Source organism: Melospiza georgiana, chromosome 1 (assembly GCF_028018845.1).
Source record: "Melospiza georgiana isolate bMelGeo1 chromosome 1, bMelGeo1.pri, whole genome shotgun sequence".
Lineage (NCBI taxonomy): Eukaryota > Metazoa > Chordata > Aves > Passeriformes > Passerellidae > Melospiza > Melospiza georgiana.
The window spans coordinates 125,370,799-125,393,934 of NC_080430.1; the positions used below are offsets into that span (position 1 = coordinate 125,370,799).

The 23,136-nt window shown below is 39.6% G+C and overlaps 1 protein-coding gene across 1 annotated transcript in view; it reads left to right on the forward strand.

Moving 5' to 3' along the window:
* ZC2HC1A (zinc finger C2HC-type containing 1A) overlaps positions 1-23,136 on the forward strand; it is a 45,927-nt gene that overhangs the window by 7,206 nt on the left and 15,585 nt on the right. The window contains exons 2-8 of the mRNA XM_058025898.1: positions 3,166-3,624; positions 15,273-15,346; positions 16,068-16,184; positions 16,394-16,529; positions 19,532-19,680; positions 20,487-20,586; positions 21,288-21,396. Of these exons, the coding sequence (XP_057881881.1) occupies positions 3,166-3,624; positions 15,273-15,346; positions 16,068-16,184; positions 16,394-16,529; positions 19,532-19,680; positions 20,487-20,586; positions 21,288-21,396 (1,144 nt within the window). The remainder of the gene's footprint in view (positions 1-3,165; positions 3,625-15,272; positions 15,347-16,067; positions 16,185-16,393; positions 16,530-19,531; positions 19,681-20,486; positions 20,587-21,287; positions 21,397-23,136) is intronic.

Consider the following 23,136-nt stretch of genomic DNA (forward strand, 5'->3'; position numbering starts at 1 on the left):
TCCTCAGTCCTTCTGCAAGAGGCCTTGACAGATTTGGGCAGAATGATTTGGTGTCACTGCTTCCCTAAGTTTTGAAATTCAGGACACTTTCAAATCTTAGGCCATGACTCCATGTCTCTAAGCACTTGAAAATGACTGACTTATGCAACCAATGATCTAGACTAACCTGTAACTTTTATCTATGCCCACATACCATAGGTAAAATGGGTTTTTCTAATATATCACAAACTCATCATTTATCTCTTGCAATTTATCCCCGTGGGCAGGCTCCTTTTTTAACCAACAAAAAATGAAAAACTGTCCCTTTACTGGCCAGCAGAAGGAGACCTGAGTATTTTTTGAAACTGTGTCACCTGCTTAATATTTGAGCAAACCTCAGATTGACTTTTATCTCTCTTCTTTGGAACTACTTCTGGAGGTTGGGCACAGGTGAGCATGGCTGTGCTAGCATTTATATTTCAATTCTTTGAAAAAAGTTCAAGTAAGGAATATATAGCTTTTGGATTTAGGGCTTTTGGATTTAGGGCTGTGTTTTCCTGATTCTTCTTAGAGACACTCAGGACTTTGAACACTCAGGATGGAAGCTGTTCAGACTGCATTACTTTTTAGAGGCAAAAATTTCTATCATCATTGCTGACTCCACAAAACAACTGATATGGAAGAGGAGCTAAATATATACTGGTGCCTACAGGCTTACCATAGCATAGCAAATGTAACCTAAGATGTATTCATAGAAACATTCCCAGCAGAGGCAAAGAGGTCCAGTGATGCAATAAGATCACCTTCCTGGGACAGTTTAAGATTCTGATCAGACATGAAATATGAACTAACAAGGAATAGGTCCAATACAGGGTACCATGGTGGCTACGGAAATGGGAAGCATAGATTCTGAAGTCAGTGCAGAAGAGCTCTATTTTGTTTAGGCTGACAAGCCAAATACTGAAACAGAACGGATGCTAGTTCCCTATAAATGCATCAAAGAGATAAACAATAAAATACATAAGCCAGAAATAAATCTTGGCACAAGTATACATGATGCTAACTAGCAATTAATAAATTTAGCATATGGTTTGAAAAAAAAAATCCTAAATGTTATAGGAATATCATTGCATCAAAGACTTGAGTTTGGCACAGTAGGTCTACAGAAGGAATACACGGGCTTGGGTTTTTTTCAGTCAGTATGAAGGTAAATTTGTGAAGGCATTCATGTAGCACAGTGGCTGTGATCACAGAGGACTTGTCCCCTGCTCCCCACACGACACCACAGTTAAAAGACAGCTCCTGTTCAGCATCAGGAGTCCTTTAAAGTGTGCTGTCCACAGTTACAGCTGCACAACTCATGTTTAGACACCAGCCACAAGAGCCAAAAGAATCTTTTAGTTTTTCAGCAGTATTGGTGATTCACTTGTCTCTTGTCCTGGAACAGATGATAATTTGGCCTGGCAGATCCCATAGACCATATCAACAATAGGACAAATCTCTACAGACTGTGCTGGGGAAGTTGACAGTTACCTCAGATGTGAACAGCACACTGTAGACACTTGGAGGTAGGTGGCCTGAAGTTATTATGCCCCTGTTATATATATGCCCCTGCTTTTAACAAAAATAACCCAAAATTTCAAAGAGAAATGATAAAGAAAACCAAACAAAATGCACCTCTAATAGGAAACCCTTCACTAAACTGAGAACATCTCCTCTGGTTTTGGATTTGCAATCCACATATGGAAATATTATAAAAGGAAGTGCACTTCTGGTACACTGTCCAAATGGTAAGTTTATCAGGAAATGCTTGCTAGCTATAGGCTTGTTTAAGTTCTGTGTCAAAGATTTAAAGGATCATTTGCAAAGTTTAGAACTTTGCAACTTGGTGGCGAACTAGTTACTTCTGGCATGGCCTGTAATTTTATAAGCATAAACTCTAGAGACCAAAGGCAAATTTGAAATGTACTTTTACTAAATTACTAGAAAAAAATTGCAGCTGGAACTACCATATGTACCCATGCTTTTGGTCTCAAATGATGATTTTAATCATATATTAGTCATGATTTACATGCTGGCTGTTTGGCATGCAGCATCTGGATCTATTTGTTCTGTGCTAAGGGGATGCAGAAACGACAACATGACCATAATCTCCAATTTAATGTAGTTTTAATGTATTTGTTTCTTTGTGTTGCATTCACAGATGTGCTGTGATAAGGACAGTAACTGTGATTCTATGGACAAGTGAATCTGTATCAAACAACATGTCTAGCATAAGAAGAGAAATTATTTGCATGTGCCTGTAAAGACAGCAGTAATTTCTATAAGATTTATTGTACTTCAGAAAAACTTTATTAGTTGCTCATGGCATATTGCCACGAGAAAGACAAATAAAAGTTCTTAAGAAGTAATTCTAAAATAATGGCTTGAAGAAAGAAAGATTGAAATGCTTTGGTTCTAAAAATGTGGAGACCTTTTGTAAAAGAATCAGAAAAAATTTCCATATGTATCAAGCGTTATTTATATTCATTAGCCGACAGCAATTTAGCAGCACTATTTTCCAAAAATATCCATACTCAAATGTTATCCTGTAGCAGGAGATTCCATCAAGATAACTAATCTTTAATTAGCAGCTCTTTCAGTTAAGAAAATAAGGGGGGAAAAGGGTGCAGGAACACATTGTCTGTTTTCAGGACATGAACCTGAAAACATTTTTTTCTCTGTTTTTCGTGTAGTTGCCCTAGTTTTCTCATTAGCAAGGGGACACTCAGTAAGGCCACACATCAGCACCCATCTGTGCAGCTACTGGGTGCTGAGGGTGGAGGGATCCTGACACCATCCGAGCTGCTGCCTGTATCCATCCAGAGACGCTGGATGCTTTGCCGACTACACGATTATTTCTCCTTGTGTGCTTCGCTTTGGTCTTCGTGTTCAGGGAGGGTCATGGAGTCTCCCTCTCTGGAGATATCAAAAATCCACCTGGACTCGTCCCTGTATCACCTGCTCTTGGTGATCCTGTCTTTGCAGGGGTTTGGACAGGACGATCCCCAGAGGTCTCTTCCACCCTAACGATTCTGTGATCCTGTATTTCATGGAAGGAGATGGCTGATCACAGCATAACCTCAACGAATGGGCTTCAGGACCCGTCAGGTCGCACCTGAGTCAGAATACGCCTGGTTTTTGCAGGCAGATGCCCGGACCGGGTGCCTTGCTCCCTTGGGAGCCCAACAGGGCGCAGCCTAAGGGCGGGTGACATCTCCCAGGGCGGGGGACATCTCCCGGGCCCGGCGAGGCGGAGCGGGGCTGGCGACTCCCGCACCGGGCGCCGGGCAGTGGGTGGGGTGCAGCGGGGCTGCGGAGCGGAGCGGGGTTCGCGATCCCCTCAGAGGGCAGGAGGGGTGCAGCGGGGCTGCGGAGCGGAGCGGGGTTCGCGATCCCCTCAGGGGCCGGGGCGGTGCCGGTGCCGAGGCAGAGGCAGAGGCCGCCCGCCCGCGGGGCCGTGGCCGCCGCCCGCCTGCCCGCCCGGCCAATGGGAGCGGCGGTTGTTGGCGGGCCGGGCGGTGGCGGCGTTGCCACAGCAGCGGCTGTCGGAAACCGAGCCCAGCCCGAGCCGGCGGTCGGGGCGCGCCATGGAGGGGATGGAAGGTGAGCGGCAGCGGCGGGGCCGGGGCAGCCGGCGGGCGCCCGGGGCCGGGCGGGTCCTTTGTGCTGCGGCGGGGGCGTTCTCGGGCGGTGGCGGCGGTGGGAGGGGGGCCCGGGCGCCGCCTTGCCCGTTGGCGGAGCCCCCGCGGCCGGCAGTGCTGGGGGCGGCGGGGCTGAGGCGGCGGGGGGGCAGCGGGCAGGGACGGGAGGCGGCAGGGCCGGGCGGCGGCAGAGCGGGCTCCCCGCGCTTTGTCTCCCGCCGCTCCGCTCCGCTCCGCTCCGCTCCGCTCCCCTCCCCTCCCGCAGCGGCCCCGGCGGCCCCTCCCTGCGGCGGCCGCGCTCCGAGCCCGCTCGCCGGGGCCCTGCGGGCTGGGCTGGGTGCGGCGCGGCGTGCGGGCATCTCTGCCAGGAGCCCGTGGTTGTTTTTCTTTTTGCTAACAGATGGCTGAGGTGGGTGTTAAGATCAGCTTATCGTGCTAGGGAAATGTTCGGTGCGGTGAAGAAAACTAGGTATGAATTTGCTGACAGGGTATTTTCAACTTTATCCGGTTCAATTAATGGAAACGTTCCTGCTCTCTGGAGTGATAGCATCATTTTCATCGATGATGTTGTCCATCATAACATGGATATCAGCTTGGAATTCATGAAGTTACAGCTTGAAATCTGGGCATTTTTGTAGGCCTGTCATTACTACATTTTGCAAGCTGCTTTAACCATACTACTTTAAAAAATACCTGTTCTGAAAAACTGTACAACAGAGTCATTAAGTCTTCATGCTCTACTTCTCTAGAGGTAACTGAATGCTTAAATAGGAGTATGCACAAACTAGCCTTTGTTCTTTATCCCTTCTGGAACAGTTGGAGAACTGAAGTAATTTTCACAGAATACCTGTGTTCTGTCTTTAGTAGATTTTTCAGTAATCAGACCCTGTTCCTGAGCCTAGTGACTTCATCAAGACTCTAAATTTGGACATAACTTGGCATTAAAATCCCAAGAGCTTTCTTTGATTCACTTGGCATTCTTTGCTGACTATTAATGCCTTTGAAATTTGAAACGTAGTGTCAAGTGTTTATCAAATAATGCCTTATCAGGCATTCCAGCTCTCAGGACAATGGTATGTTACCTCTCCAGAAGGGAAGAGCTTGCCTTGATTTGGAGTAAGCTGTGCATTTGACTGCAATTGAGACTGCACATCATCTGCAGTACATCTATCAATTGATTTGGCTGTGTGCTAATTTACCAAGACCAGCTATGCTTGCTATGTTGTGTAAGCTCTAGCACTTTAATTGCAGGGGTAGGAGAAAAGTCTCTACAGATAACAGCAGAATCCTGAAAAAACTTGTGATTTTTTTCATTAAATTTGTCCAGCTCCTGACTTTGTTGGAAATGGCTTGTATTTCAGGAGGTACTGAGAGTGGAGGGAACTGCTAAATCATAGGTGAAATCTCATGTTTTACTTAACCTTTTCTTGAAAGTTCTTTCAAAAGCTAGAGCTTGTCAAAGCATTTTTTCCATCATGTGAAATTATTCTTCTGAATGCTTGAGATTAATTTCAGACTATCACAGGACATAAGTTATGTCTAAAACTCCAGTTATCCTTGCCTTGTGAACACTCATATCTCACACTGTTATCCACTGTCCTTGAATGCAGAAGTTTTTGAAACTGAAGAACAATTTTCTGCATTTATATGGGTCATTTTATGCCATGTTTTTTTTTTTTTTTAATCACCACAAAATAAAATACTTCTCTTTCTGCTTCAAAACATGTGAAGCAAGTGGCTTTTCTTATATTTACAGTTTTTCAGTTTAGGCTGTCTCTGTTCATGTTTATTAGCTTAGGCTCAGATTAAGTTTTTGTAGAAAGGTTGCCCTAGGACAGAAGAAATGTAAGCAAAGCCAATAACAATAATAATAAATTATTTCATTGGATATTGCACTTTTATTCAGTCATTGCTCCACTGGCAACTCAGAAGAGTGTTGCTGTCTGCCATCTTGGATTAAATTTGTATTTGGATGTGCAATTGCACAGTCATACCCATCTGCCATAGAAGTATGGGCAGCTTCTGAAATCTGGCTCGGCCTGCTGCCTCATTATGTTAGTGCTTAGTAATGTCATGTCAGAGCTGGCTGGGGCAGTAGGAGCTTGGCAGCTGTGCCTGCGAGGGTCGTGGTCGTGGGGAAGGGCAGGACTTTGTTGGCAGCAGTCTCTTGGTGAGTCTGTGATGGGGACAGACACCCTCAGGCTCAAGATGCTTGTCCTGGACTTCCCAGCCTCAGAAAGGTGCTGGTGCTTTCCCTTTGCTGAGGATCAGCATTATAGATGAGAGATCTGTTTTACTTCGGTTTATATAAGCATGCTATTAATAAGGAAGAGCTCTACCCAGTTTATAATGATCTTTCCAAAAAGTGGAGAGATGAATGTGTAATGGTTGGCATGTGGAGCTGCATTAATGACATTTAAAAAGCTAAATAATATTTTCAGTGTCACAGTTGCATTTTCTCACTCTGTGCAAGTTTAAATGTTCTGTGAGATGGCAAAGTATGTTTCTATGTCACTTTAAAGTTCCTTCTAAAGTTTACTTTTGTTGCTCCTTTAAGGCTGTTGCTCTATTAGGTTATTTTTTATCAGTATTGTTGTAGTACTAGATTGAGTCAACTTTGTACTTTTAAAGGTTTGTAAAAGTAATGAGTGCATACTAGTCATTAGAGATGACAAATCTGATATTAAGTCTAAAGTCACTATCTCAACATTTGTTACTTTGCAGCTTGCATGCTGCTTGGCTGGTTTTTAATATTCATTTAATTTACTGATGAAAATAGAGCCACAGACTGGCTCTGTCTGACCATCTAGTGATCTCTAAGGTGAGCTTAAAAATCCGTTCATGAGTAGTTCACCATGTGGTGAATCTCAGGGCCGTTTTTGATGGATTAACATGTTCTTGTTGCTTTCACAGCTGGATGTGAGAAAGAAAGCTGTCACACTGGCTTGTTTGTTGCTCTCTGCTTTGCTTGAGCGAGATGGAACCAAGCACTGAATTCCTGACTTCATTTAAGCCAGAGCAGTCCAACGGTGGTGTTTGATCGGCTTCTCTCCAGTCTGTTGTTTTTTCTGGGAGGATGCCGACGACAGCTGCTTGAGCCGGCTAAATGCCGCTTCCCACACTTGTTCACAGCCCATCCCAGCCTAAGGAATAAGGGGCAGGAGGAATAAGGGGCAGAGGGGCAGCTCTGTCTGAGGGCAGAAGGAGTAAGGGGCAGAGGAGCTGCTGTGTCTGAGGGCAGAGGGAATAAGGGGCAGAGGAGCTGCTGTGTCTGAGGGCAGAAGGAGTAAGGGGCAGAGGGGCAGCAGGGCTGCTGTGTCTGAGGGCAGAGGGAGTAAGGGGCAGAGGGCAGCTGTGTCCGAGGGCAGAAGCCCAGCTCTCTGTGGTAGGTGATAGCAGCGCTTGCCCAGCCCCAGCTCGAGCAGCCAGGGAAGGCTGGTTGTGGTTGGGAGGGGCTGGCTGGCTGCTGCCTTAGGAAATAGCCTGCAGTGTCAAACCTAGAGCTTTCCCTTGCTGGTCAGCCTAGGGACTACGCCCTGAGCAGTCTGGGCGTGTCCTCGAGGTCTCTCTGTACTGCATCTGCTGCTGAGAGCTGGGGTCTGTGCTGCCAGTTGTCCCTGGCATGGGGAATGTCTGAGATGCCCTGCTCCACCCCTAACAGCACAAGATCCCCCCCTTTGGGTTTTATGTTAGTAATGTGACTCGTGAGAGCAAGTGCTTATTCTTGCTTTGTCAGAATTTCTGAATGCCCAATCTTATTTTTTTCCTTAATAGTATAGAAAATTATTAGGTTTTAAAAATAATATTAATGTGAGTGTTCTTTTCCTTTTAGAGTTGATCTTTGTCTTGCATCACTGGATCCATGCAGCAGCTTCCTTGCTTTGGTGGCCATTTTCTTTAGCTCCATTTGACTTCAGGCTTCAGCTTTTATTTTTTTTAATAGGTGTATCTTTTATCCAACACAAAAAAGAATTTGTTTTATTGTGCACTGTTCTTAAATCAGCAACTTGGAAACTATTAAAGATTGAAATGCAAAACTGATATTAATGTACATAATTTTTAGTAAGTTTTTAAAATAAGTTATTTGTCTCTGGTAGCCATTTAAACACAAAGATAAATGTGTCTGCACTGAACTGATGCTTCACTGGGCATACTCGAACCTCCGTTAAGTGATCTGAATTTGACATTGAGCACTCTATAACTGGTCAATTTATTTTACTCTTTTTAAGGCCATAATGTTTTTACTTTTTAAATTAATGGTTATTTTACTTAAGGAAAAATCCCAAAAGCTAGTTTAGGCTGATACAATATGGAGAAGTGCACTACCAGAATATGTTTCACCTTTTAATGGAGAGGTAGTAGACAGGAATGTGTGTAGACAGGAATTGGAATGTTTCAGATTAGTTTCTTCAGTTTCTTAGAAGTAATAGATTTTATGCCCTTTTCTATAGTTTTTTTTTAGATTTCTTGCATTTTTAACTTAAATTGCAGTAGCTAGATTGATCTACTAATTGACGTCAGTTGTTTGAATATAGTGGAAAGATGAACATGTTTTACCTGCACACAACACGGTGTGACTGTCATCAAAGGCAGGTGTTGCATCTCATTGAAACCTGTTTCAGGACTGTGGTAAGCACTTGACTGGAGCAGATGAGGAGTGGGCTTGCTTTCTAAAGAAATCCTGAGGGAGGGGCAAACTAGGAATCAATATATTATAAATTAAGTTTATTATCAGGTTTTTTTTTAACACATCATATTTTGCCAATTAAGATTCTGATAAGCAAGCAGACTTAGGTATGGATTGCTCTGTCCAATTACACTTCTTGTAGAGTGCATGAGCCCAGATTTGCTTTGGGGATCACTATGGCAAGACAGTCTTGGTTTAAGGCTGGTGTGAGAAGGCAAGTGTTTGCCTGACTGCCCTCACATCATCCCAGTGCCTGTAGCCTAATACAGGAGAACAGTGTGTTTATGAAGCCAGAGCAGAACTGTGTAACATTTACATAGGTTTTACAGGTCCTATGCTTTCTAGTGCTTCTAGTTGATCTTGCATCATCTGGCTTTCTATTAACAAGCTTTATCTGGAATTCAGATCTGTCAAATTGTACTTCCTGTTCACCATTTTGGTTGAGTTGCATTTCTGTAGGCTTTGCAGGGGAAGGTTTCATAGATTTTTCTGGGTGACCGTCACGACTGAGTTACTCTCTAGAATGCCTGCACATTAACCCTCAGTGTGGGAACAAATGGGAGCAGTCAGAGGTCTGCTCTCTGTTGCAGGGCTAGGATCTGTTTGGGATCATGTGTAGGTGGTAGGACAGCTCACAGACCTACACAGGACTGCTGTGGTGGATGACTACAGGCTCTTCAGGAAGAACCAGCTGGACAGCATGGGGGCAAGTTGCCCTTTACGTGGGAGAGCAGTGAGAATGCAATGGAGCTTTGCTGTAGAACCACCTGGGGAGTATGAATCAGGGTTAGCAGGCAGACCAGTGTGGGAACAGCTATTGTGGCTGTCTGCTAAAAGCCACTTGATCAGGAAAAAGATGAAGTCTCCCTCATAATTGGAGAGGTCAGTGTATTCACAGGCCTTGGTCCTCATGAGAGACTTTAACCTCTGAAGAGACTTTTAATCTGCTGGAGGGACAAATCAGTAAGGTGCAAGCAGCTAGGAGGCTTCTGGTATGCATTGATGGCAAACTCCTGACCCAGGTGATCAAGGAGCTGGCAAGGGGAGGCAGTGCTGCAGTACTTCATAAGCACAGACATGTGAGATGTAAAGGTCAGGGGCAGCCTTTCCTGCAGTGACTGTAGGATGGTTGAATTCAGGATCCTGAGAGGAGGGAGCTGGGTAAATAGATCTCAGCCCCAGAGTTCAGGAATGCAGTCTGTGACTTCAGGGATCTGCTTGCAAGAGTCTCATGAGAAACAGCCATAGAGAGAGCTGGTTATTTTTAAGGATGTATAATGTGAGTGGCACATTTTCACATTAAAAGTTACACTTCATATGAGGAAGGAAGCAAAGAAGGACAGACAGTTACAGTAAAAGGTATAGTAAACTCACTATGATGTGAGTTGTGTGTGCTGCTGTTACAATCATTCTTGACTGCATGGAACTCATTTCTCAGTCACCAAAAACACCTATACAGAATCCTCCTCCAGGCTGTCACTTTGAGGCAATGGGTCTCACCTTGATGTGTTATTTTCAAGAAATGCAAACGAAATTTGCCATCATCAGACTCATTCATGTTCAGTGCAATAACAGGGTTTTTGAAATATAATGCATTTTCATTGTCAGACTGAAAAGCTGGTACAAAAATGTGCAGAGGTACTATGAAAGTCTTTTCAGCTTGAGGGAATGGATGCTACAGTGCTAAGGTGTTATCTTTTGGAAACAGAAGTGACAGGTTTATACAAGATTGTCAATGCAGGAGTACAGGAGAATTCATGAGGCTTTCCTATAAAATTGGGAGTAGATAGATAAAAGTAGATTGATTTGCTGTTTGTTAGACAATTGTCAAAACTTAGCTGCTTAAAAATTTCAAAGTATATGGATGGTTGAATACTAAGAAGCAGGACTTACTATGATTTCCTCTTCCTCTGTCTTTTCTGCAAACTGCAGAATAGCACAGGTGAGAAAGGATGTGCTTGGTGGGATAAAACATGCACAGTATCATTTATCAAGCAGACTTGACCAAGGTATAGCAAGTACTGTCTGTTGTTAAGAATTACAGTCAGTGTATTTACCTTACTTGCATTTTCATTTCAAAATTCATTTTGGCAAAAATAATGCAAATTTGCAAAACTTTGATCATAATTTGAATACTTTTTTCCTACTTTGGTACATTCATATTTCCATTATGTTATTTAATTCTCTTCAAAACTGCTTTTAAAAAATTAATGCTATGAATTAAAAAAATTAATGCTCTCATTTAAAGGAATGTTCAAGGGTCTGTGCAGCCTGATCTAGTTGGAGGTGTTCCTTCCCACAGGAGGGGAGTTGGACCTAGATGATCTTCAAGGTCCCCTTCCAACCCAAACCATTCTATGATTCTGTGAAGTGTTCCCTACCTGTGTCACTGCATTAGTTTAATTTTTAGGTGGCTCTTGCTTGTAGTATTTGCCATTGGTTAGGCTATGATTAGTTAGTGTGTTGATTAAAAAATATAACCTAGTTGTTATTGATTGTTGGACATATGTTAGAGACTGGGCAGTCCTCAGAGAAGCAGATGCTGTGGCTTGCTGATGCAGATTCTAACTAATGTGGGGAATGAACAGCATTTTTTATTGTACTATAAATATGTGGTACTCTTAAGTGACAAATACCTTGCCTTTGGAGGTGAGAATGGAGTTATGCTAAAAGCAATAAATACAGTTTAGTGGAATAATTTGGCAAGTACTCTTCAAGTGATGACTTTCAAACTTGCAGATTACTTGTTGGTTTCAAGTAGTCCCAAGGCAGGGAATTGTACCAGGCTTTTTCTGCATGTTTGAATTCAGAGAGGCTTGATGATTCTGATTATCGCTGTTGTCTGGCCTAAATAGTTTACTACTATCACTGCTGTCCATAAATAAAAGGTTTTGATGGGCAGTCAGATTTTACAACCTGATGAAATACTGTTACAAGGTGCAGCCTTGTTTTCTGCAAATTGTATCTAAGTTTAACCACATATTTGGGTATATAGAGCTCTCCAGATGAGAAAAGTGTCACAAAATTTCAGTTATTCAGCAATACTGGAGGCTTCTGCTCCCACTAGGTGTGAAGTCTATTTACACAACTGGTTTATCTGTAAGCATGACAGCAAGAACAAGTGACTGTGACAGCTATGGCTGTAACTGTGTCAGATCAAACTTGTATGTATTGATGGGTCCCCACATTGTACTGAGAAAGATAAATAGAACTGGCAGCTTGCCCTTTCTGCTGTTAATCAATTGTGCTATTTGAATATGAGAGAAGAGAAAGAATGAAGTTGTTCTCTTGAAATATAGGTTTCAAAGAAGTCTAAGCTTATCTATAATACTGAAAGTACTATGATACATCTGGAGACTGTATAGCTGTGCTGTCAGACTTAGTGGTCCACCCAGACTTTACAACTGAACTCTTAACTTCAAGATCAGAAAGTACAGGCAACTAGACTGTAGCCATACTCAGAAGGGTTGTGTGCAGTAACTTGTGTAGCTGCCAACCCTGTGATTTGGAAGTAGAGCTGGAGGAGGAGGAGCCCTGACAGGGGCAGTTTACAAACATGAATGATAAGATTATTGTAGTCCTGCTAATGAGCTTCCAGTCTGGTTAAGCATCATAGTAGGTTGTGCATTGTGGTTTTGTCTGAGACCTGGTCTCAGGAAGGCAGTAGAATAGGATGTAAAGCTCAGCATCTTGTGACCTTATCTCAGTATTCTGTGGTATTCACATAACAATTTTGATCATATTTATCTTTTCTCGAGGTGCGTTTTGATTAGATAAACACTAATAAATATTTCAGTCCTTCTTCAAGTTAACTAGATTCATTCATGTTTAATACAAGCATCTCAACTGCTGGTGATTAGCAATATTAAAGTTGGTAAAAAGGAAAAGAAGTGTAGCTGCTGTATAAATAAAATTATTTTTAAAAGTCTTGCATTGTTGCTAAATTTAAAGAGACTGAAGAAAATTGCCATGACACTATATTACTACCAGTTTCTATTCTCAAGACCAATTTCTCAAGCATATCCTCTTTCTGATTCTTGATTTGAGTGTTCCTTTTTTTTTTTCCTTAACCTCCTCTCTGCAGTGCATCCCAGATTGAAAACTATTTCAGTTAACTTTTTCAGGAAAAAAAATTGCGGTAGATATCACACATTAATGTCTTTTTGTAAAAAATAAAACAAAGCCAAAATTAACTCAATTACTACTTTCAAAATTTTATTCCCATGCCTTAATTTTAAGTTATCAAATTTCATGTGGATAACATTGCTAACCCTTCTGTAAGGGAAGACTCATGGACTCCTAAAAAGAAATGTTAAGGTTTTGTGGTTTTGATTTATTTGGTTTTGGGGTGTTTTTGCTTTGAAAGTGAGGAAATTCACAGAGGAGTTAAGCTGAAGGGGTGAGTGTGCCCCTTCACAAAAGACACTTGGCTTTCCATTTTCAACAAAACTTCAGGAACTTTCATTTTTTAAAAAGAACTTCCTTATATGCTTTGGGTCAGTGATTTGTGTTACATGGGAGGTGTTGGCAGTAGAAATAGCTCTAGGCAGATGTGATTACCTGCCAGCACCAGGGGAAGGTGGGAATGCTGTGAGGAAATCCAGCTCTGTAACTGCAGCTGCACAAAGTGGTAATTGGCATTCCTTGTGCTCTGGTATGTCATATGTAAATACTGCTCATTCAGGTCAGCAGCTCTCAAGTCTGCCTCTTTTCATGTGGAATTTAAACACCAGCTCAAATTCTACAACACAGAAGAAAACTGTGTGATATGTAGCTTCTTTTACAAAGGCAGATATTTGAAAGAATTCTCTTCTCAGCCAAATTCTTAATCACATACTGTATACCTTGTGTCAAGACCACTAATTCTGATTTATTTCAGCTAATTTATTGAAGACACAAACAGTGTCACTTCATATTTTTGGAAAATGCCTCTCCCACTCATTTCTGCAAAGTTGAGGGCTGTATCAGAATGATGTCATAAAAAAAAGTTGAACTCTTTAGCAAAAGTGAGTTTGCAGTGATGTAGGTTATCATTATTAAGAGTGCTAGGGAGTCTGAAGAATGAAGTAATAAAATAAACAAATCTGTGCATATTTTGTATTTTTGAGTGAACTAATTGAGAAAAGGTTAAAATCATTGCTGCTTACCCTTCATTCAGATCAGTGGTGAGGGCAGGTTCCCAGCCATCTAAGCTTTGTACCAATGTTAATGAGCTCAGGCTTGTGGATTTAAGAAAACAGACCTATGGAAAAAATTTCAGATGTGATTTTTTAAAAAAGAGTTTGAAAAAATACAGTTAAAAAACAAGTTCCTAGTAAATCCTTATCGCATTCAAGTACACTTCAAATACATAAATAGAAAAAAAACCAAGATTCATCTGCCTGTTTTGCTTTTTTCCTACTTCTCGTACTTGTGTGCATCTAAATGCGCAGATATTTAGATGGCACAAAAGGAAACTTGATTATGGTTTCCATTTGAAGAACTTGGTTACTGTCAGTGCAGTCCTGCTGTGCTGTGGTAAGGATAGTTGTATTCATATCTACATGGAAAAGGTATATAAATTAATTAAAGGTATGGACTAAATGTTTTAAACTGCATTTTTCATGTGATTTATGATTATTAAAATGCATTGTGCTCTGTAGTATGTTCCTACAACTATTACATTGCATACAGTTAGTTACTGGGAGTGAATTTACTTTAAGGAATTGAAAAAATGAGAAATAGACAATAATTGCTTACTGGTAATACAGAACTCACTCAGTTTTAATCTTTGCATTTGGGCAAAATATTTTCCATGGGAAACATGGCTGCCTGAATGTTTGCTTTGAAGTATTTAATTAAATGATTCACTTTTTAGGACTGGTCATACACTTAGATAGCAAGTGTGTATGTTTAGATGGAAAACAGTTTTGTACTGGGAAGCTGGGAACAAAAGCTGATGAAATGATTGAACATTGCTATGTTAATAGCTTTGTTAGTTTAAGATGCTGCTTCACCTAAAATACAAGTCAATTTGCAGTGGTTTTATTTTACTGTGGTGTTAATAGAGGCAGTTTCATTGTCTGCCATGGTCAGATTGAGTACAGAGAAAGCTACTAGTACATCTCAAACATAATCCAAATTTACTGTTTCTTTCTTGGTGTATACATGATATAAAAACATCCCTGTATTCCTCTGGTATACTACTAGATATAATAGATGCCTTTTATTGGGAAGCCCTGCAGTTTTTTGTCTCTGCCACAACTCTGTTGCATAATGCATGCCATGTAAATATATTTGCTTGCACAGGTCTTGATACTTAGACTTGTTGGTCTTTTGTCTGGTTCTGTGGATCTGCTGTATGTCAGATGTGCTGTTTACATTTTTGTTACCAATGCTTGAATAGCAGCATCAGAAATACTTCTGTAAACCATCAGTAATAATCTGAATAAAATATATAGTAAAAACAGCATCAGGACTGTTTTCTTTACCAGGGAAAGTGGAATAGTTTGTCTTAGTAGAGCAAAATAAATAATGGAATGTGTCCTTTCTGTATTTGATACTAAATTTGATCTTTTCCAAAGGCACAGAAATACCCACTAACCAGCTTTATTCTTGATGTGTATTTGAGCTGTCATTGGGACTTACAAGGGATTTTTTAGTTCCATATTGATATGCATCCTTTTAAGAGAGGGGAGTTATGTATTATAAGTAAACAGAATTGCTGGTAACGTGTTGCTGGGCCTGACACCTTCCAAAAGTACCTAAAGACTTTGATATAATTTTTGCCTTTCTCATCTGCATAGCCTCTGCACAAATCAAAGGATGTATAGTGTTACAGTAACAAATGTTATTATGGCTAAGTGTATGTGAGGTTAGCATGTTTTGAAATAATGTTTAGTCATTAATCAAATTTTCTTAAAGAAGTATGTTTTATTTTTAAGGTGAGGTTGCAGTGCAAACTGGAGATCTGTTGCCATGTAAGATTTGTGGAAGAACTTTCTTTCCAGCAGCGCTGGTAAGTGGTGTGAGCCCTGTTGTCTTTTAGATTTGATAAGTTGATATGAAAGTTAAGCAGGGCTTACTATAGCTAAATAAAATGGATCTAGGTGCTTTGTTTTGGTAGGGGTTTTGTGTTTTTTCCCCTCCCAAGTAATTACTGATTCCAGTTGGCTCAGGTTTGAAGCTCCTTAGAAGGGGTTTAATTTTCTTTTAAGATCCCATCATTTTCTGAAATACATGCCTCTGAAAGCATCTTTTCTAGGATTACAGAATCAATCCTTGTCTTCTGTAGTTTTAAGTCTCAGCTAGTAAATGAAGTGTTTTGTTTGCCATTTCCATGGCTGTCATCTCCATTGCTAATAGAAATCAGTCCGTCCTTAAATGTGAATATGAATTTCAGACACCTGTGATTTGTTTTGCCACTCAAATGGCCACCAAAAGCTGCCTACCTATCATCAGTTTTTTATGTGTAAGGAGCAAATGTAGATGCCTTCAACATTTCTTCATTATCCTGTGTGGTTTTGTGACTCTCTATATACATCTGTGAATTCCTGTAGTTCTGTTTTAAAGGTAGTGGCTGGCATAAATGTTTGAGGGAAAACAGTCTGAGCTTATTCATCAAGAGTTGGGGATTTTTTGCTAATATTTTTATCAAGAAAGAGGGAAATAATTTGTTAATAAGTTCTGTTTTCAAAACTAATTTCTGTATTCTCCTTTTATTTCGCTTCTGCTTACAGAAAAAGCATGGACCCATTTGCCAAAAAACTTCTGCCAAGAAAAGGAAGACATTCGATTCCAGCCGACAGAGAGCAGAAGGAACTGACATTCCCACAGTAAAACCTCTTAAGCCACGGGTATGTTATAATTTACTCTGAATATGAGCATTTTAGGCATACTATGTATGCATTTTAGTAAGACTTATTTCTGCTGGCAGTTCGTGTTAATTAGATCAACTAAGATTTGGAAGAAATCTTAACTATGATGTTATATGCTAAAATAAGGTGCATACTTAGCTTCAAGTAAAAGCTTCAAATAGAGAAAGCTTTTATTTTTTGCCTCTTAGCCAGAACCACCCAAAAAACCTTCTAACTGGAGACGAAAGCATGAGGAATTTATAGCAACTATACGAGCAGCCAAAGGACTCAATCTCAAAGACGGTGGAAAACTCCCTCCACCACCTCCACCATCATATGACCCCGGTATGTAAAACAGTCAAGTTCCTTAGAGATTTTTAAGTTAATGTGAAGAAGTTTGAATTGAAAACAAATTTGTTGGAATGCAACATTCACAGGTTCTTGAAAATGACTTACTATCCCTGTGCAGATGCTGGATTGTGACTTTGGGTCTGGCTGGCTCACACCCTGTGTAGATTTCAAAGCCCATGACTTTGTTTTTAACGTGTGGAAAGATAGCTGGGGCAAATTTGCAGCTTGCTACTGTCTTGTACACCATAGGCTGGACAAATTGTTTAATACCTTGTTTGTGCTCACAGCAGTAGCAGATTGCCCTTTTGATTAACTGACACCCACAACATATCTACATTGTGGGAATGCACTTTTGTGTTTTTCAAATGTAATCTCTGCCATTTCTTGCTGAATTCACATTTAGTTTAATGTATGCAGTGTATTCCTTAAAGCTTCTTGTGTTTTTGCTATGTGAGATGTGTGGAGTTACCCAAGGACTGTCCTGCCCTTGCTATCTTTGAACTGAGCCTGGGTAAAGTGTTCAAGCAGTTTGATGTGAATGAGAAGGAAATACACCTTTCATTTAACTTCTGGGATATGATAATAGGCTGAAGAATAGATTTCTTCCTCTTGTCCTAAGAGCTAAACCATTTGATTAGCTGAATGGCTATTTCCAGCAGGATTGGAAAAAAAACATGTGTTTGCTTCTGCCTATCTCTGTGGTCAAGTGAGGATATGAAGTGTTCCCTACCCTGTTTCTTTGCAGAAGATGTGTTAGTCCAGCATTAGGATTGTAATGATGCATTCATTCTAAGAGGATGTATTATTCATCACTCTGTACTCACAATCCTGAAAAACCATATAACTAATTTTAAAAAGTAAAGCCATCTTAAAGCCAATTGGAAATACTTCTGGATGAGAATCACAAGGCTTGATCATGGAAAGAATCATTAATAATCTATAAAGCATATCTATAATCTGTCTAGTTGTAGTTGTTAGTCTCCTTGCTTCAATCCACTGCAGTGGGCTAGACTTAGGAAGAGGAAACCAGGAATGAAGAGACCATGCACAAAATGATCAGTGCATATTCTTCTTACAAACAGAGCAGGAGCAGCTACTGATGCTCCTTTTCTACTTATCATGTAGGAGAGTGGGAACATACCATGTGAACATACCATGTGTATCCCTCCTCTCCTACTCAGCTCTGCCTTGGGCACACTTGTTTCTAATAAGCAGCAAGTCTTTTTCCTTTTAATGGAAAGAGTCTCATATTCATACTTTCTACTTAACTGCTCTGAGCTGGCAAGTATTGCTGCATCTTTCATCTCCTCTTCCACTTTTTCTGAGAAAGTGCAGAATGGCCTCAGGTTAAGAAGGACCTTAAGTCACCCTGAACTTGACTGTATGTGTACTGCTCTCTTATTTTGATTAATTTTTGTTTTATAAAGCTTACATTCTGGTAAAGGTTCTTCTGGACAGTATGAGCAGTACTTTCAGAGAGCAAAGTGTCTGACTGGCACTATGTTTTTACAAAAGGATGATAGAATTCCTAATTCCTGAAAGTATACATTCATCCTCTCTAGTCTAATACATTTGTGGGCTTTGAAAGATTTCTGCGGAAATTGAGCTGTGCATTAGCCAATAATGGCATATTATCTAAGGGCTTTCACAGCTGCTTTATTTTTATTTTTTCCTTTTTTTTTTGTTTCTTTTGAATAATTTTGGTTTAACTACATATCTATTACAGTTCTGTTTCTGGATTTTTTGTCTCCTAAGGTATAGTTGATGTTCAAGTGTTCTGACAGTAGCAGAATATATGTAAAATAAATAAATAAAAAATTATTGTTGTTACCCCATGAGATTCCCATGCTGTCACTTCTCTGTGTTCTTCCTCTGTCCTTAGCTCACACTTCTTGGGTCACAGTCCATGGTTTGGTGGCCATTACATCATTTAACTTACTCAAAACTGTTTATAAATATTAAAGGAACAAGTATTTAAGCCTGCTCTGCATTTGGACTAGTAACGTTTAATCCAAAACTTATTTTAGATTTTATGATATCTATATTGTAATTTTGGAGGCAGTGACTGTTGGATTTCATCTCATTTTCTTCAATACATTTCTAAAATGACCTAGAAACACATTAATTTACCCTGCTTTGCTGGTGTCAACCTTTTGTGATGCTTGCATGGTTTTGAATGGTCTAATCTAAGCATACAGCATTTATATCTCTGGGCACTGAAATACACAGTTGTCTGAAACTGTAGTCCAAACATATCATTTTCCAAGGGCACTGTATTTTAAGGTGTGTATTTCCAGTGTACAGATTATGTATCTTTTAATATATTAAGCATTTCTGTAGCTCTTTCTGTTTTATCCCCAATGAGAGTGAGATTCATGTGTGTAATGCTGTTTGCAATGTGACTCAATTAATCTTGCAGAAGTAACACGGCCACCGGTTACTTTCTTTTGCATCTCTCTAGAGTTAGCTCCTTATTTTGGCTGATTTTCTTCTGATTCTCTTTATTTGTTAAATTTCTAATTTTTTTATAATGATCACTTCCAGTATTGCAGTTGGTATTTCTCAGTTGTTTCAAGTTTGTCAGAAAAAACAGATTTGTTGTCTTTTGCTGCTTGTGTGGGAAAGGTTTTAATGTATTCCTGTATCTTGAACAAACAGAACTGTTAATAATTTCTTTAAAGTTTTGATTGCTTGTTTGTTTAGCTTCTTCTCTATTTCCTTCCAGCTGATCTCTGTGCCATGTCCCTTTACCTCTTTGGCTACCTTCTCTGCACAATAGCATCACTTAAAGTGTTTCTGATTTTGCTTAGGTTATTTCTAATCCTCAGCTACTCTTATCCATCAAATCAGAATATGCTTTTACTTAGCAATCTGTATTTCATTTTCAGATTCAAAAAGCTATCATTTCCCCTGGAGAGGAGTCTGGTCTTTAAAAGACTTTAAAACACTGTCATTTTTAAAACAGATTATTAATGTTATATTTCTGTGTTTTTAAGATTACATTCAGTGTCCATACTGTCAGAGGAGATTTAATGAAAATGCAGCTGACAGGCACATCAATTTCTGTAAGGAGCAAGCTGCACGTATTACCAATAAGGGGAAATTGGGAGCTGATACCAAAGGGAAGCTTCCTGCTCGAACTCAGGTGAGCTGAAACACTTTTCTTAGCTTGTAACTTGCATTCAATAGCAAATTAAGCTGGTTAAATAGTGTGCTGCTTTTAAAAAGAATGAACTATTTCATTCTGTAATTTTATTATTTGCACTCTCTGAAATTAGACACTAAGCATGAATGAGGCTTTTGCTTTCTTAAACTGCAGAGATCCATAAGTCAGATGGCAGCAGTTGCAAAATGAAAACCAGTCATAAATGTAATTGAGAAATGTTCAAATGTCAAGTAAAGATAGCAGGAGGAAAGAGAGATGCAGTTTTTGTAAAGGAAATTGAATTTCTGTTGTGCTAGTTTCTAAATTCAGTTGAAGACTTGCTTAAGGGGCAGACAAAGGTACCTGACTGCAGGACGACTGACAGCAGTATAGTGGTTAATTAGAGGCTTTAGAGGGATTCACATGTATTACACAGTATTTTGAATTAGTGCAGGGACTGGTCCAGACCACACAGGTGAAAGTAAGATTTGGATTTTTGAAAGACAAAAATAATTCTACCTTGGAGTATTCGCTTTGCTTTTTATTAATTAATTAATTAATTTGCAATGAGATGATACTTTTAATCTTAACAAAGCCACTAAGTTAGGGAATGTTTCCTGCTAGTATCATCTGTAGGTATTAGAAAACAGACTATCAGAAACCGTTTGCATGTTCCCATACCAGAAACAGGTTACCTGGTAGGAAATCATCCTCTGTTCTCCCACAGTACCTGAAAGAACTACCTGTTGTGTTATAGAGATAGCTTGATTTAATTGCTTAAATTTCTAGGTTGTATTTTGTTACAGTACAAACCTGCTCCAGTTAAGAAGATGCCTTCTGTAGGATCAACACCATCACCATCGTCACGCTTACCACAGCCAAGTGGTGTTAGCAAAACTGTTGTAGGTATGAAATGGATGAAATGGATGTTATGAATTGTTCCATGTCTTTTCTAAATAATAATTCTCAAACTATGCAGTAAAAATTGATTGTTTATTTGATATAGTGGTCTGTAAAATCTCATTTAAAATAAATTTGGAAGGGGCATTGATTGTCATTTGTCTAAAAAGACTCTTGAGCACTTAGGATTCTGGTTTATATACCAGGTCTTTTTTTTTTTTCTGAATTGAGTATGAAAAATCTTTTGGGGTAGTAATGCATGATTGTATCAAAAACTGATCTCTCTCATGCTTAATTCTGTAACTGATTTGTCTGCTGAATATGATCATAAATTGGTGAAAATACATAGTCAAGGCATGTATATTAGAATGATGCAAACAGCAGTCTAATTTGGGTTTCAGATATCACATATCAAGCATGTTCTGTTTGTACATACTTGGACTTTTCTTCCCCCTTTTTTCCCCGAGCAAAGTAATTGTGATACAGTATCTTTTCTTAGAATAAAATACTATATCTCAATTACCTATTTTCTATACATTTCATGAAACATTTTCTTTTTGTATTATCTTGATACTGACTCACACCTCTGTATTTCTAAAACTCTTGTTAGGAATTTTGCAATTAAAATGTTTTTTAATAAATTGTATCATTTCAGCGGCAAAATCTTACATTTTCTTATATTTTTGTGCTTGCTTTTCAACTGTAAGGTGTCTCTTCAAGTAAAGCACTGTCTTCATCTGGATCCAGTGGGAGCAAAATTCAGACATTATCACCAGGTCATAAAAACTCACCGGGAGCGGTGAACCCACAGGCAGGGTGAGTTCCATCTAGTGTTGTCATTTGTCCTTTATTTCATGTTTATGTTGTTCTAGTTTTAGAAATCTTTATGGTTTGGTTCACTTACTTTTTATTTTTTTCCTATGAGCTTTGGAAGTACAGTGTTTTGCATTTATTCTTTATCTGTAAATACAGCTAATGTTTAAGGAACATTGGAGAAGGCAAAGGTTTTATCAAGTTGATTTAACAACAAAGGTGGTCAAGCGATAAAAATAAAATATACTAAAAATGAAAGAATAGGTGGAGGTGATTGGAAAAATGAACTTTTTGTTGGTAAAAGTGAAGGGTCTTAAAAAAGGAGAAAATATTAGGCATAATTTCCTACACTGCATGGAAATACAAGAAAGAGGTTCCTGCCATAGACTAGAAGGCAATTGTGACAGGATCTTCTCTCTTAGCACAAAAGGATGGAGGCTTTCTCTTTTCCCTTTCCTAAGAGGCAACAAATTAGTGAGCACACATAAGAGAAAACCAGTGCACTTACAGCAGCAAGGAGTGCTACATGGAGATTATTATTGTTCAGTGTAAGTGCTGTTGTGATCAAGGCTGTGACTCATGCTTTGCTGGAGGGGTAGACATTTCACAGAATCTCATAGAGAAATCTGTGGAGGGGATTGAAGAGAAATTGTTGAGGAGCACCAAGGAGGACTGAAAACACAAAACATAAAAGTGGTTGCAATTATAACATTGGTGATTGAAAAAGATTTATTTCTATAAAAATGAGTATCCAATTGATGAAGACAGTATAATGTGAAGAAAACCAGTGTCTTAAGCTCATGAGGAAGAAAAAGGACATTTTGAAAACTCGTGGGGTTGGACAGCAATTACATAAAACTAGAGATTTTTAATTTATCACTCTTAAATTTCACAGGTTATGCATGAATATGAATTTACAACTCTGTCATGCTTCCCTCCTAATGCCCTGTTGGATCAGGATTCAATTCTGTCCTTCCCTGCTCTGTCTACTCATGATCACTCTTTCAGACACAGGTCACAAGTAGAGTTCATAAGGTTGACAGATATCTTTCTTTTTTTATTTCCCCCCTCTCCTGGTGTCTCACTAGTCTTTGGTCAGCTTCACTACCATTTGTAGGCATCTATGCTGTGACTGTCAGAAAATCCCAGCCCCTTGCTCAGTGATTTTCTTTATTTCTCCATTTTTTAGAAGTTGAATTAGCACCTACTGATGAGTGGCAAACAAGCAGGTCTGCAAACCACAGTAAAAAAAGTCAGCTGAAATAATTTGAAGGCATGTTTCTGAATCCAGTGGTGTAATCCAGTTGTCTGGGAAAGGTTTTTTCCTGTTGAACGTTCCTAATTGAAGTCTGTATTTGTCAGTGAGGATGCAGCAATTTTGATCTTCACTTGTTAACAAGGAAGTTCTATGTAATTTTACCAGTCAGTTGTGTTGCAATAAGCATATGAAATTTGGTAGAAAATAAACACCCTTGTGTTCCATCTATTCCTCAGAGATCAGAGGGGCTGAGTGCAGCGTGGCTTCATTTCTGATTGTAACCAGTTAGGCACTGTGGCTAGTTATGTTCAATAAGAACTTATACAATTCCAGATTCACAAATAATGTAGCTTATTGAAGCAGCAGATCATTGACTCTTGTTAGATTGCTGGTGATAAATGAAGTAGATCTCCAAAATGTTGTATAACTGTTCCCAGCTATACCGTTGATGCAGCCAGAGGCACAAATCTTACCAAAGAGTCATC